This window comes from Calypte anna, chromosome 1, assembly GCF_003957555.1.
Source record: "Calypte anna isolate BGI_N300 chromosome 1, bCalAnn1_v1.p, whole genome shotgun sequence".
Taxonomy (NCBI): domain Eukaryota; kingdom Metazoa; phylum Chordata; class Aves; order Apodiformes; family Trochilidae; genus Calypte; species Calypte anna.
The window spans coordinates 33,145,883-33,157,911 of NC_044244.1; the positions used below are offsets into that span (position 1 = coordinate 33,145,883).

General features: G+C 42.7%; 1 protein-coding gene across 2 annotated transcripts; it reads right to left on the bottom strand.

Annotated features, from left to right (window-relative positions):
* Positions 1–2,899: 2,899 nt before the first annotated feature.
* On the bottom strand, positions 2,900–11,737 carry C1H12orf66 (chromosome 1 C12orf66 homolog). Of its 2 annotated transcripts, XM_030464907.1 has the most exons (4): positions 11,439–11,736; positions 9,196–9,269; positions 8,981–9,117; positions 2,900–5,667 (listed from the first exon to the last, which is right to left on the bottom strand). In XM_030464907.1, exons 1-4 carry the CDS (start codon positions 11,671–11,673, stop codon positions 4,851–4,853), a joined length of 1,263 nt encoding a protein of 420 aa, XP_030320767.1. In that variant the 5' UTR covers positions 11,674–11,736; the 3' UTR covers positions 2,900–4,850. The 2 variants fall into 2 exon arrangements, with proteins under 2 accessions (XP_030320767.1, XP_008502693.2); XM_008504471.2 differs by having other exon boundaries at positions 8,981–9,269; positions 11,439–11,737.
* Between the last annotated feature and the right edge of the window lie 292 nt (positions 11,738–12,029).

Consider the following 12,029-nt stretch of genomic DNA (forward strand, 5'->3'; position numbering starts at 1 on the left):
ACTTACTTTCTTTTCTGCATGTCTTGCCAATGCCATGTATGTACAGCTAGGGCATGGTAATGTCCCAGCTCCAAGGTGGAAAGCTCTGATATTCTATTATGAACCCAGTAGCTGCAATGCTGGGCTGAAAGTTAGGAGAGAAGTGAACTCAAACAGGCAAAACCTCCCAGAAAGGCTCCAGAGCAATTACAGAAACAAGACAGGCAATGTGTGGGAAGCACATGTGCACAAGGGAGGAAAAGAGAGGGTTCCTGCAGGAAGATGATCGAGTACTTAAAACAACTCCATGGCAAAAGAATCCGTACTTTTATCGTGCAAAGGAGACTCTATCTTTAAACCAGTCCTTCACCAACAGGAAAAGGAAATCCAAGTCCGATTCCAGCTTGCATTTGACTTGATGTGCCTGCTCTGCAAAGCATTATGCTGTTGCTGCCTTTTGTCAGCATTCTGTTTCCCAGAGCCTCTCCTGCCTTTCCCACAGACAGCTCCTGCCTTTGCACAATTGCAGCCGGAAGGCCACCCCTGTGGGCAGCACAAGAGTTGTCCCCAGCAGGCAGGACACTGACTCACTGCTCCTCAGGCTCCTGCAGAGCCCCAGCAAAGAGTCAGCGCTTGGCCTCAGCTGCATCCCTCTGGCTAGGGCTGGCTTATATCTCTGGGAGTCTAAAATCAGGACTTCTGCAGAAAAAAAAAAAAAAAAAAAAAAAAAGGAGAAATGCTCAAGTATCAGCCAAGCTTGTTAGCTTAGTGCCAGCACTTCCAGAAGCTGCCAGAGAGCTCACTGCAAGCACAGGGCCAGCCACACCACGCCAGGCTTCCTGCAAGAGGCTGTAGATAGTAGGACAAAAAACATGACTTGAGGAATGAAGTAGATAGCACATTGCTGATTTTCTCAAGCAAAGCTTGATTATGAGAAGATTGAGACCCAGTAAACTCCTGCAGGGACTGACACGTGGCAGCAGATGCCATGGACACCTATGCAGTGAAGCCTCTGATACCAAACCAAGAACAACCACTGCAAGGATCACTGTCTCAAGAAGTTTGTATATTAACAAGAGTGGATCAGAGCAATTATTTCCACTTGTAGCTAAGACTTTTCAAAAGATAATTAGATAAACACTGTGTATTTATATCTGAGTATATGTATCTGAGTGTATTAGAATAGATACCAGAACTCTGTTACTTTTAGATCTGAGTATTTTGTGCATTATTTGTGCATATATTGCAGTCCTCCAGAGCACCTTTACAGCATGGCACAAAATATATTAATGGCTTCCATTGCCCGCATTATCTTCATACAAATAGGAGAGAAAAGGAAAGGTGTTTTCTTTGAGGAAAAAAACCAAAATGAATAAAAAAAACCCCAACTGAATACATGTAAAAGAAAACAGCTTACAAAGCATAAAATATGTAAAAGATCTGTGAATATATTTGCCCTCAAATTCACACTCCTGGCAAAAGCTACAAATTAAATGTTCTGCCAAAATCCTCATGAACTCAAGTAAGTGATGAAGTATATGAAATTTGCTACAAGGTCAGCTTCCACACTGCTATTCTAAGCAACCTGAATGGCACCGAGAACATCATATCCCAATAACTGCTTTTAAAACTTTTAAATATGTCTGCAAGTGTTGGCTCTCATTATGTTCTAAGCATCTTTTCATCTTGCATTTAAAGAAGTCATTTATACAAGACTTTTGAAGTACATTAGTATGTTCAATCTTGCTTAGCTTAACTGGTGGAGAGGAAAAGCTGGCAGATGGGACATCACCCAACTTGGCAAAAATGCTTTTGTTCTCCAGTTCTTCCAGTAGAGACTGATCAATCTTGCCAGTATCAAAGTTACTAATGAACATGGGGTTTTTTTCCAGTTACTGAGTTTTACTTACTTACCTTTACTTACTCCACAGATTTGTTCCCCCCCTTAATTACGCAGCTCTTCATTATTGGCCTAGCCAACTTTACATCATAGATAAATCAGTCTTCCCATTACCTCATCTGTCACTTAAAACATAAAATCCTCAGAGCATCAAATAAAAAACTGTGCCAGAAGTCTGCATGGGGCTGACAAATCTGTAAATATTCATCACATGTACTCAAAGCCCCACACACACTTCGGTGCTTTTGGTCACAGCATACCTCAACTCTACAACACTATTGATGTTGATTCTACTGTAACCTCTCTTCAGCTTCACCCCTGTGATTTTCATCCTAGCCTCCTCCTCCAGCCTGGATTTTCTCCTCCCCATCTTGTTTTAATTTAATGCTGAGGTCTTACAAGGAGAGCCTCAGGGTCAGGACTCTGAAACCTAAAGACAGCTCCACAAGTTTCTCTCTCCAACACCCAGTTCTCTCCGTACCTGTTCTGTTCCCTCCCTTGTCACACCATGAGAGTAATGTTTGTAGTTTCCTTCAGCTTCTCGTAAACCTAAACATTCAGAAATTATTACTCACACATCAAATGGCTCCTCTGGCTGCTTCCCCAATGTCCTCTGCAAAAAAATGCAGCAAACCACCCCCAGCACTGATAAGGACCAAAGCAAGTCTGGTTTGGTCCTGCACAGAAACATCACCTACTGTCCCTTTCCCTTTCACAAAGAGATCACTTGCCAAAAACAGTGGCAGAAGCATGAAGTAAACCACTGGGTCTGCTGAACAGTCATGTCCTTTTCTTCTCCCAACAAAAATCACTGGGAACAGCCTCCAGCCACTTCAGCAACTGGTAAATGCTGCCAGGCTGCTCCAAATGGCAGCAGATTTCTCTTTCACCTCTTCCAACATGCCCCCTGCAACCCAAGTATGAGCAAGGTGTGTGTACCACGAGGTCTCTTCCCCCATCCTCCTCTCTTCTTTCCCACAGACAGCTAAGTATGAGAGGGAAATACTGTAGAGACAGACAGAATTTGTACAATGCTTTATTACACTGCTGAAGACTGGGAACCAGTTCTGGCAACAGCCTCTTTTCTGTTACTCAGGCTGAGGAAGTCAGTAGTACAACGCTATTACAAGCTTACTGTCCCACAGAGGGAGGCACACAAACCCTCTCAACACTGTTCTTTGCAACCTTGTCCTATTAAATTGGCAATTCAAGCTGCAAAGTGTAACGTTGTGACAACCAGGGGCCTTCCAGCTGTTGGTATATTTGCAATTCCTGCTATTTTCCAGTGACAAAGAGCAACTCTCAACTTTGAAGAGTGATACAGCACTCAGACTAGGACTTCAGGGGAAAGGTAGCGGCACGGATGCTCACAACAGAGGCAGACACAACCATAGCAGAGCATGGGAGGCTCCATTTGGTACCAAGTGGAAAGTCAGAGCTTACATTTTGAGCACAGAACATGTTTGTGTGATTGTAAAAGAAATCAGTATTGGCAGCAAGAGGCAAGACACGTTACCATAACCTTTTGGGGGAGAGAAAGGGCATTGGTAAAAGCCACGTCTGCAGTGGTATCTTTTATACTTCAGTCTTATCAGAAAGCAGTATTTTGACTGAAACTCCCTTTTAAAGCAAGCAAGTCATGATGTTACACCTTATACAGTGTCAACGAAGGATCTAACTTTACTACGCTTAAATACATCATACAGCAGACCCGTAACAGTCCTCCATAATCCCCATGAAAGTGCACAACTGCATAGCTAACAGTCAGAAGAATCACACAATATAAGGCTACAGGCACAGCCAAACAGACCCTTCCATTCAATTTGGAAATACTGATTTCCAAATACAGGGTAACCAAAAAAAAAAAATACTTTTTCCAAACCTGCAGCCTAGAAGTGGTCAATGAGACATTTTAGAACGAGGTAAACACCTGCATAGGCTATATATTTAAATTCAAATTCCAAAAGTGATTTGGCTTCATTGTGAAATTATTTAAAACTGAACAGAAAGAAAGAAAAAAACCTACATGCTTATAAAAATCTGAAAACAGATCAGGTTAACCCTAACAGCAAATCAGAAAATAACTTATTTACAAAGGGCATTTCCTACTGTTTGGTTTCGTGTTTCTTGTTTGTTTTAAGTTAGCCAGGCAAAAGCATAATTTGAAAAGAGTTTTGCTGCTTTTCCCATGGAGCGATTCCTTGTAGAGTATCTGCTCAACCTCATCTTGTCTCCTTCAGCTAATCTGAGCCAAGACTGGTGCTGGACACACAATGTCACAACACTCCAGTGAACCCTGGCCTTCCAGCCCATGCTGCAGCTTTTCTTGCCCCATCCTGCCTGGAGCAATGACAAAGCTTTATTACACAGGGTATTAAGAAGCGAGATTGGTGCTTAACAGAGTGTCAGAGACTTCAGTTATACTCCAAAATATTTGAAAATTAAGTTATAATTAAAAATAGTGCCTTTTGTGATTCCTGTATTTTATTTAACATGAGTCCTTGAAGGTTTGGGTTTTTTTAATATTCCCTTGTATCAGTATTTAGTTCTCACAAATCATTCTAGTCAGGCAATGCAGTTTTATGAAAAGATAGTATCTGCTGTTCTTACTGCATTTTCAATAAACTCTGCAGAAGACAGTCAATGATCAGTCTAAGATAAAGTGCATATATTCCTTTCTGACACAGGCAACAAAGTTGTGGACTGAAAAAAAAAATCATACTGAAAACTGAAAACCACACAAAAAATCCTACTGTGGCTATTTAGCACCCCACAATTAAGTTGTCCCACTGAGTACTGCTCAAAAATACTTTTCAAGTGTCTGTTAGCTTAAAAAAAGGAACTTATAACATTAAAAATAATGGTTCCTTTTTAATTAGACTCTGAGAATCATGAATTTATGTAACCCTTGAAAGCTACAGTTCCCTCAAGGCTGGCATACTGCCTTGACAGCTTGTAAGTAGTCTGCATTTTACCCTTTGGATCCAGGCTTCAAACTTGCAAAAGCTTTGGAGTTCTTAAGTGAATGTGAAATTTCATTGAGAAAAGAAATAAAATGATAGTCCCTTTCTGACTTCTTGGACTCAAAAATAACTACAATGGTAAAGTGAGGTTCAGGACGAGTTAGAAAGTACGTGCTTTGGACTTTGTCATCGTAGAAGTGAACAACTTTCTCCAAACTGTTGAGGTCAGAGGTTCTGTCAGTCATAATCATGATTACATTGGGCCAGTGCATGACAGGCCTGTCGCTGGGCAGAGACACCACGGCAGGGTACTGATCCACTCCTTTGGGGGCTTCCCTGTAAGAATGGGGGTGATGATAACCATGTCCCTGAAAACTTTCTGATCCACGATTGTCAAAAATTAAGGACACGTTGATGGCATCATACTTCCGGATGAAGCTGGAGATTTTCCCAAAGTAATCAGGGTTTGTTTTAGCAGTCAAAGTTTTCATTTCAGATGCTGTCGTTTGTCGGCTGAGGGCTTCATGAAAGTAAAAACTAAACTTGGCAAGGAGGATGTTTTTGAGTTTCATCAGCCAGAGGAAGAGGTGTGGAGGTTGTACAGCCTTCTGAGACTGCCCTCCAAACAGATGTTTCTTGGTCTCTCTCTGTTTCTCAAAAATTTGGCCCCAAGTCTGCAGTTTTGTGTGAGCACTGTGCAAGTTGACCAAGGATGGAAGGAACTTCCACTCTGAGATCTGAGCTTGAGCCTTTAAGAGATGGGCAAGCACATCCACTTCCAGTTGGAAACTGCTTTCAAGAGGACTGAGGATTGGATGATGAAACCTAGAAAACACAATGTTAGTCAAGACGTGAGAACTGCTGTACCCAACAGTGAAATAATCAGATAGTATTTGTCAGTTCACAGACAGAAGAGCAAACATCAGAGTGATGTATAAAGCAAAAACTAGTTTTTAAAACAGTTCTTTTAACATAATTAGGGCAAATATTTTAATGAAGATATAGCACTTTGCATTTGACAATTTACCTGTCAAAAATTCCTCTATCAAAGCAGGAGAGTTGTGTTTCAAGAACAATCATGGTTTATCTTGATCCATGAACTACTATAACACCATTTCTTCTTAAATTCAAATGGGTTTGTGCCTACTTAAAATCCCTTCTAATGGTAAAATGTCTTCATAGTTACAGAGTAACAGTGAGACATTAAATCAAAGGAATTCTGTTACAAAACTGTTGTTTGTACAGAGACATTATGAGGAAGCCAAGCTAAGCTTTCAGTTTTTTTAATTCACAGTAAAACTATGCTGGAAATTAGTCAACAGAACCATGATTAACTGTATTTACAAATGAACCAGGTCTCAAACTTCAACCCTTGGTGTACTAAAAGCAACTGATTAATTCCATAGTATCCATAGTATTCCATAGTTTTCTCTTCTCTATTTTTTCTAAAGATCAGAGGGAAAAAAAACAGATCCCTTTCCTTGGTTCTCAAATTGTTTGTGAATTTACATCATTGATAAATAAATACTTAATTCAAACTGTGAAAAACTGTTCCCCTTCCAGAAGCTAGATGCTTAACTTCATAAAGAATGTATCTCAAGCACAGGCAGAAGAGGCCTTAATGGTAAATGTCTTCCCTATTAGGCATTAATAAATCTTAAAAGAGGTTTCCAACAAAAAACAACCAACAGTTCAAACGAAAGACTTGATGAGGTTTCCATTTAAGTAATGACAGATTTATCCTCTCACTTCAGAAAAATATCCTGGGTACTGGTATTGCTTTAAAGAAAAAACCAAACCCAATAATTATACTGAATTATTCCAAACTTTAACAACTCATCTTCAGACAAAAGTGAAAGTGACTCCATTACTCCTCTCTACTCCCAGGACATAAAACATTTAAACCATTTTGGAAATACTTGGTTCAAACCCAAGAGATTTAATTTTGTTGTGGACCAGAAGACAGAATGCTGTCTCTTCACTATTTTTTCTTTGACTTTCCATCAAGCTCTTGCCAAAACATTAACTTTTAGGCTTGTGAAAATCGTCTGACAATTTTATCACTACAATTAAAGTGTCCTTTTTTCTGACAGCCACAGTACATGACTTGGAAGGATTTGCTGTTAGGACGCAAATTCAAATTTATTTGATGAAATTATGATGATCATAAATCAGATGATGCTCTGACAGCTCTACACACAGGTTATGCTGGGTGACCAACCACCTTCTGCACACAGTACACATCAGCAACTGTCCTATCTACCTGCTAGAGCAGAAATATAGGGACTGCTGGCTACATCTGAGAAGTCCAGAGCATATTTACTTTTCTTTGAACAAACAAGAGTCAATTAAAAACAATACTCTGCTAAAGGGCAACATTTTATATTTCCAATTATTTTGGTATTCAGCAGAAAAACAGTTTGGTTGCCAGGTATTAGGAGGGGGTGAATTAGAAAGGGATTACACAAGATTATTTGTTCCAGTATTTGTTCCACACCTGCAGTCAAAGCAGGTTCCTCTTCAATTTTAAAAGCAATTTTAAAATTCATACTAATGGGGCACTACCAAGTCTTCTGGATTAAACGTGTGATGTATAGCCTCCCACTTCTACTTTGCTTCATGGCTAATTGGTATTTTCATGTCCAAATGGAGACCAGTGACAACTGGCATTAACTGGCATTCCAGAAGGGTTGATATTGGGACCAGTGCTGTTTAGCATCTTTTTTGGTGGCATGGACAGTGTTGACAAGCTGGAGGGAAGAGAGGCCATCCAGAGGGGCCTTGACAGGCTTGAGAGCCAACTGTAAGGTCCTGCACCTGAGTTGTTGCAATCCCAAGCACAAATACAGGCTGGGTGGAGAATGGATTGAGAGCAGCCCTGAGAAGGACTTGGGGGTGTTGGCTGATGAGAGGCTCAACATGAGCCATCAATTTGTGTTTGCAGCCCAGAAACCCAACTGTATCCTGGGCTGCATTGAAAGAAGCATGGCCAGGATGTCAAGGGTGGTGATTCTCCCCCTCCACTCTGCTCTCATAAAACCCCACCTGAAGTACTCTGTCCAGTTCTGGAGGTCCTAACACAAAAAGGACATGAAGCTCTTGGAAGGAGTTGAGAGGAAGGCCACAGAGATGATCAGAGGGCTGGAGCACCTCTGCTATGAAGACAGATTGAGAAAGTTGGGATTGTTCAGCCCGGAGAGAGAGGGCTGCAGAGAGACCTTAGAGCAGCCTTCCAGTACCTGAAGGGGGGGCTACAGGAAAGCTGAAGAGGGACTTTTTAGAAGGACATGTAGTGATAGGAAACTGAAAAAAATAAGACCTCAGAATATTCTCCCTAAATGTCTTCTTAGACACCATTTCACTGTCAGACTTTAAAAAAAATCAACTACATTGAAAATTAACTGGCCACCTTGTTTTGATTCAAAATAAAAGAGGCAGAAATTGAGTCTGTTGATAAGCCTGAAAAATTCGCTCTTTTTGAATTGCCATCACTTTCAAAGCTAAAGTGTGTTACATAGGAAATACCTGCCCCACACTCACCTAGAAATACCCTGGGATTCTTGTAACAGCAACTGTAACTGTGAGAAACCATAATGGCAGGGATCAAAGACTAGGAAGTGCATCTTCTACTAACTCAAATATCTCTCAAGACCAGACAGCTATAATGCAGCTTTTAGAATTAAGTACATGTATGTTCTAGGCTAAAAATAAAATTGGCACAGAAATATCTATTTTATTCATATACCAATTTTACCAAAGTCCATATGGAATTAAGTCTTGTTTCCTCTCCCCAACTCCCAGTGAAAAAGCACAAGAAGTCTTTCACCTGTTACAAGGAAAATTACTCCTCTCTGCTGAATATGAACGTGCTGAGTATTAATTAAGGAAAGGTGAGGATGGCTCCTGGAACATGATGAGCAGAAACACCCTCCCTTCGTTATTTTTCTTCTTCAGAGGAGTCAAATTTTTGAGATTTCATACATTTGATGCTGCAGCACAACACCCACCTCATTCATGTAAGAGGCTGTGCTGCTCAGCAGTCAAAGGAAAGCAAAGTCTTTACACTTGCTTTGAACCTCAGCATCACTTATTACACATAATATGTCTGAGTACTTACTGCCAGCAAATAAGCACTGACCTTGAGCTGTATTTCTTTAAGATGGATTCCAAAATGTTTACCAGTTCCTCAGAGTTAATGAACTTTTGGGTGCTGAGCGTGTACATTTTTTCATAGAAGTCAGCAATTTCCATCCGAGCCTGAACAAAAAAACAGAGCTGTTCAGACAGGTGAGAAAGCAGCTCTTCCAAGTGAGGAGCTGTTCCTCCTAGTGCATTGCGACCCGTCGCCACCACCTTCTTCAGCTCATTATGCAGAGATGTGTAGATGGTTCGGATGGAGTCCTTTCGGCTGAAGAATGACTGACCACCTGTTCAGATAAATATGGAGGTATTACCAAAATCCAGGGACAGCAAAGACAGACAGCAATACTGGATAAAGTGTTTATAACCACACTTGGTTTTCCCTAGGGGTTCCTAACTGTTGTTTAATCACAGTCTTTTTTAAAATCAAGAAACAAACTTCAGTGTGTTATTTAGCAAGCAACTGAATTAAACCCAGGATATACTCAGAAGACCTTTGTGTCATTTCATGGAAGTTACACTTGTCCTAATTCATACTTCAGCAGCCAATGACTGCTGCAAAACTTCTTCAGCTTCCTGGTATCTGCCTTAGCTACACTGTGACCTTTCAGAAAAGAGTTATGTTAACTTTGCTACTACATAAGGCCCGGAAACAGTGTTAATTTGCACGAGTCAGAAGAATCAAGTCATCGTGAGATTTTAATAGTCTCTATTTCTATAGAGGCTATATATATATATATATATTCTCTATTCATATATAGATAGATATAGATACATAGAGAATATATATATATTCTCTATTCCTACTCTAGATCTTTTCAAGAAAATTCCCCTAACAGTACCTCTTCAAACTCAAAGCACTCCCCATATGCAAAGTAACTGTTAAATGGGAATCCTCTGACATCTGTGTGCACAAAACAAACGTTTCAAGTCCCTACACAATCTTTTATAAAACAGAATTCAAAGGCAAATCAATCACAGTTTATCACAGTGAGACAACAGCACAGGTTCATCCGTAAGTACAACAAGGGGCTGGGGGGAAGAAGTAGTCAGTACTTTTCTCTCTACCTGCTCAACACTCTGAAGGATTAAAAACAAAACCCAAAATGCAGAGTGTCAAAGGTATTTAACTTTGCCACTAGCAAAAGACTGTACAAAAGACACTACCCTTACTTTGCAAATTCTATTTACAGATGGCCTTACATGCTGCTGTGGCACTCAAGAGCTGGAGTGGAACAAGGACCACAAGGACTGAAACTGAAACTTTTAAAGACATTTCAAATTTAGGTTCCACTTTAAAAGTGCTTATAGATTGTGTAACGATGGACAGCCCTCTTCACATCCATTTTACACATCTAACATTCAAAATCAACCTTAGCAACTTGAGGCAGAAAAACAGAGAACTGATTGTCATAGAGAAACAGCTACCTTCCCACACCAAGAGTTGCCCCCGGGGCATGGAGAGGATGAAGAAACATCTGCTGCTGTTGTTCATCAAGTATACAGACAAACAAAATTTTGGCCTTTCACTTTTTAAAGTCAGCTTTACAGACAAGAGTTTTTTCTGTAAAGCTCTTCTCATAAAATAGTTTCAAGTCACCACTTAAACACCAAAACAGAATTTTCTTGATGCTGTACTGCATTACACCAGGCTCGTTTCCTCTGATCCGTTCACCATGCTAGTTTGCAGCTCAAAGAAAAAGCTAAGCACCTTTGCCCAGAGGGCGACATGATGACTGCTAGTGCTGCGCCAGTTTGGGATTTTTCTCTTAGCTTTCTTAGACAGAAGCAGCCAAGACTGTGGCAAAAATTTCCAGATACCCTGCAATGTCTACATGAATAATGATTTCATGAATAACGATTTCTAGAAGGCCTTCTTCAGCCCCGAGTACTTATACATATACAGCTCTAATATTCTGCCCCAGAACTGTGATGAGAAAAAGCTTGAAGCCTTTGGTTACCTCACTGAGCTCACCTTCGACAGAATTTCAGCCAGATTATCCCGGCAGAGAAACACCCCTGGCTAGAACTTGGGAACAGCAGCTGGTAGCTTACCAGCCAATAAAGAGAATAACTTATCTGCACACTCACTGCGCCACTTGCACTCTTAAATTTTTTCCAGGGGTAGCTCAAGCAGCACAGCCGATTTCTGACTGAGCCCACGGACATTTGCTGTCCCAGCACGTGTGTTTCCCACGCACAGACACGCACCTCACCGAGACCAGCGCCCCTAGGTACCTAGCGCTGTGCCACCACCGTCTGAGAGATCACCTCACAGGGCTACGGCACCCAAGCTGAGCACCCGAGGAGCTAAACCCGGGGCAGGCCGTGAGCCGGCCCCGCCGCGCTGCGCCTCAGCAGCGGCCTCGGAGTCAGGGACGGCCCGGGAGAGGCGGGGAACAGGGGCCCGAAGGATGGAGCGGGATCCCTCCCCCCGTGTCGCGGCCGGGCGGTACCTAGCTTCTGGCCCAGGAAGGTCATGCTGTGGTAGGCCTTCTCGGCGGCGGCCAGGTGCGCCAGCCCGGCCAGCAGCGCCAGCCAGCTGGCCCCCGCGCTCTTGTTGCCCTCCCGCTCCTTCTCCACATTGTCCTTGGCCTTGTCGTAGGAGAAGATGCCCAGGTGGGAGAAGAACGTCTCCAGCACGGCCTGCTCCACCGGCACCGGCGCACCCAGCGGGATCGATTCCCCCATCCCGCCCGGCGCCGCCGCCGCAACGCAGACGACTTCCGGGTGCGGCCCCGTGACTCTCTGAGGCGAGAGGCTCGCGCCGCCTCTCTGCGCGCGCCCGGCCTTGCCACGTGACAAGCGGGGCGGGAGGCGGGATGGGCGGTCACGTGACGGGCCGGAAGAGCTATCGCCCAGTGGTACCGACCCGGCCCAAGCCAGGGGAGAAACAATCCCCTCCCTCACGGTACTGCTGTTCGGCTGAGTCTCTCCTAAGCAGCTGCTGAAACCAACGGCCCTTTAGGCAGTGCTGCCTCTAAGGCCGATACCGCCGGCTGCTTGCAGCTGCGGCTGGAGAGCGGCGTCCGCCGAACCAAAGCTGC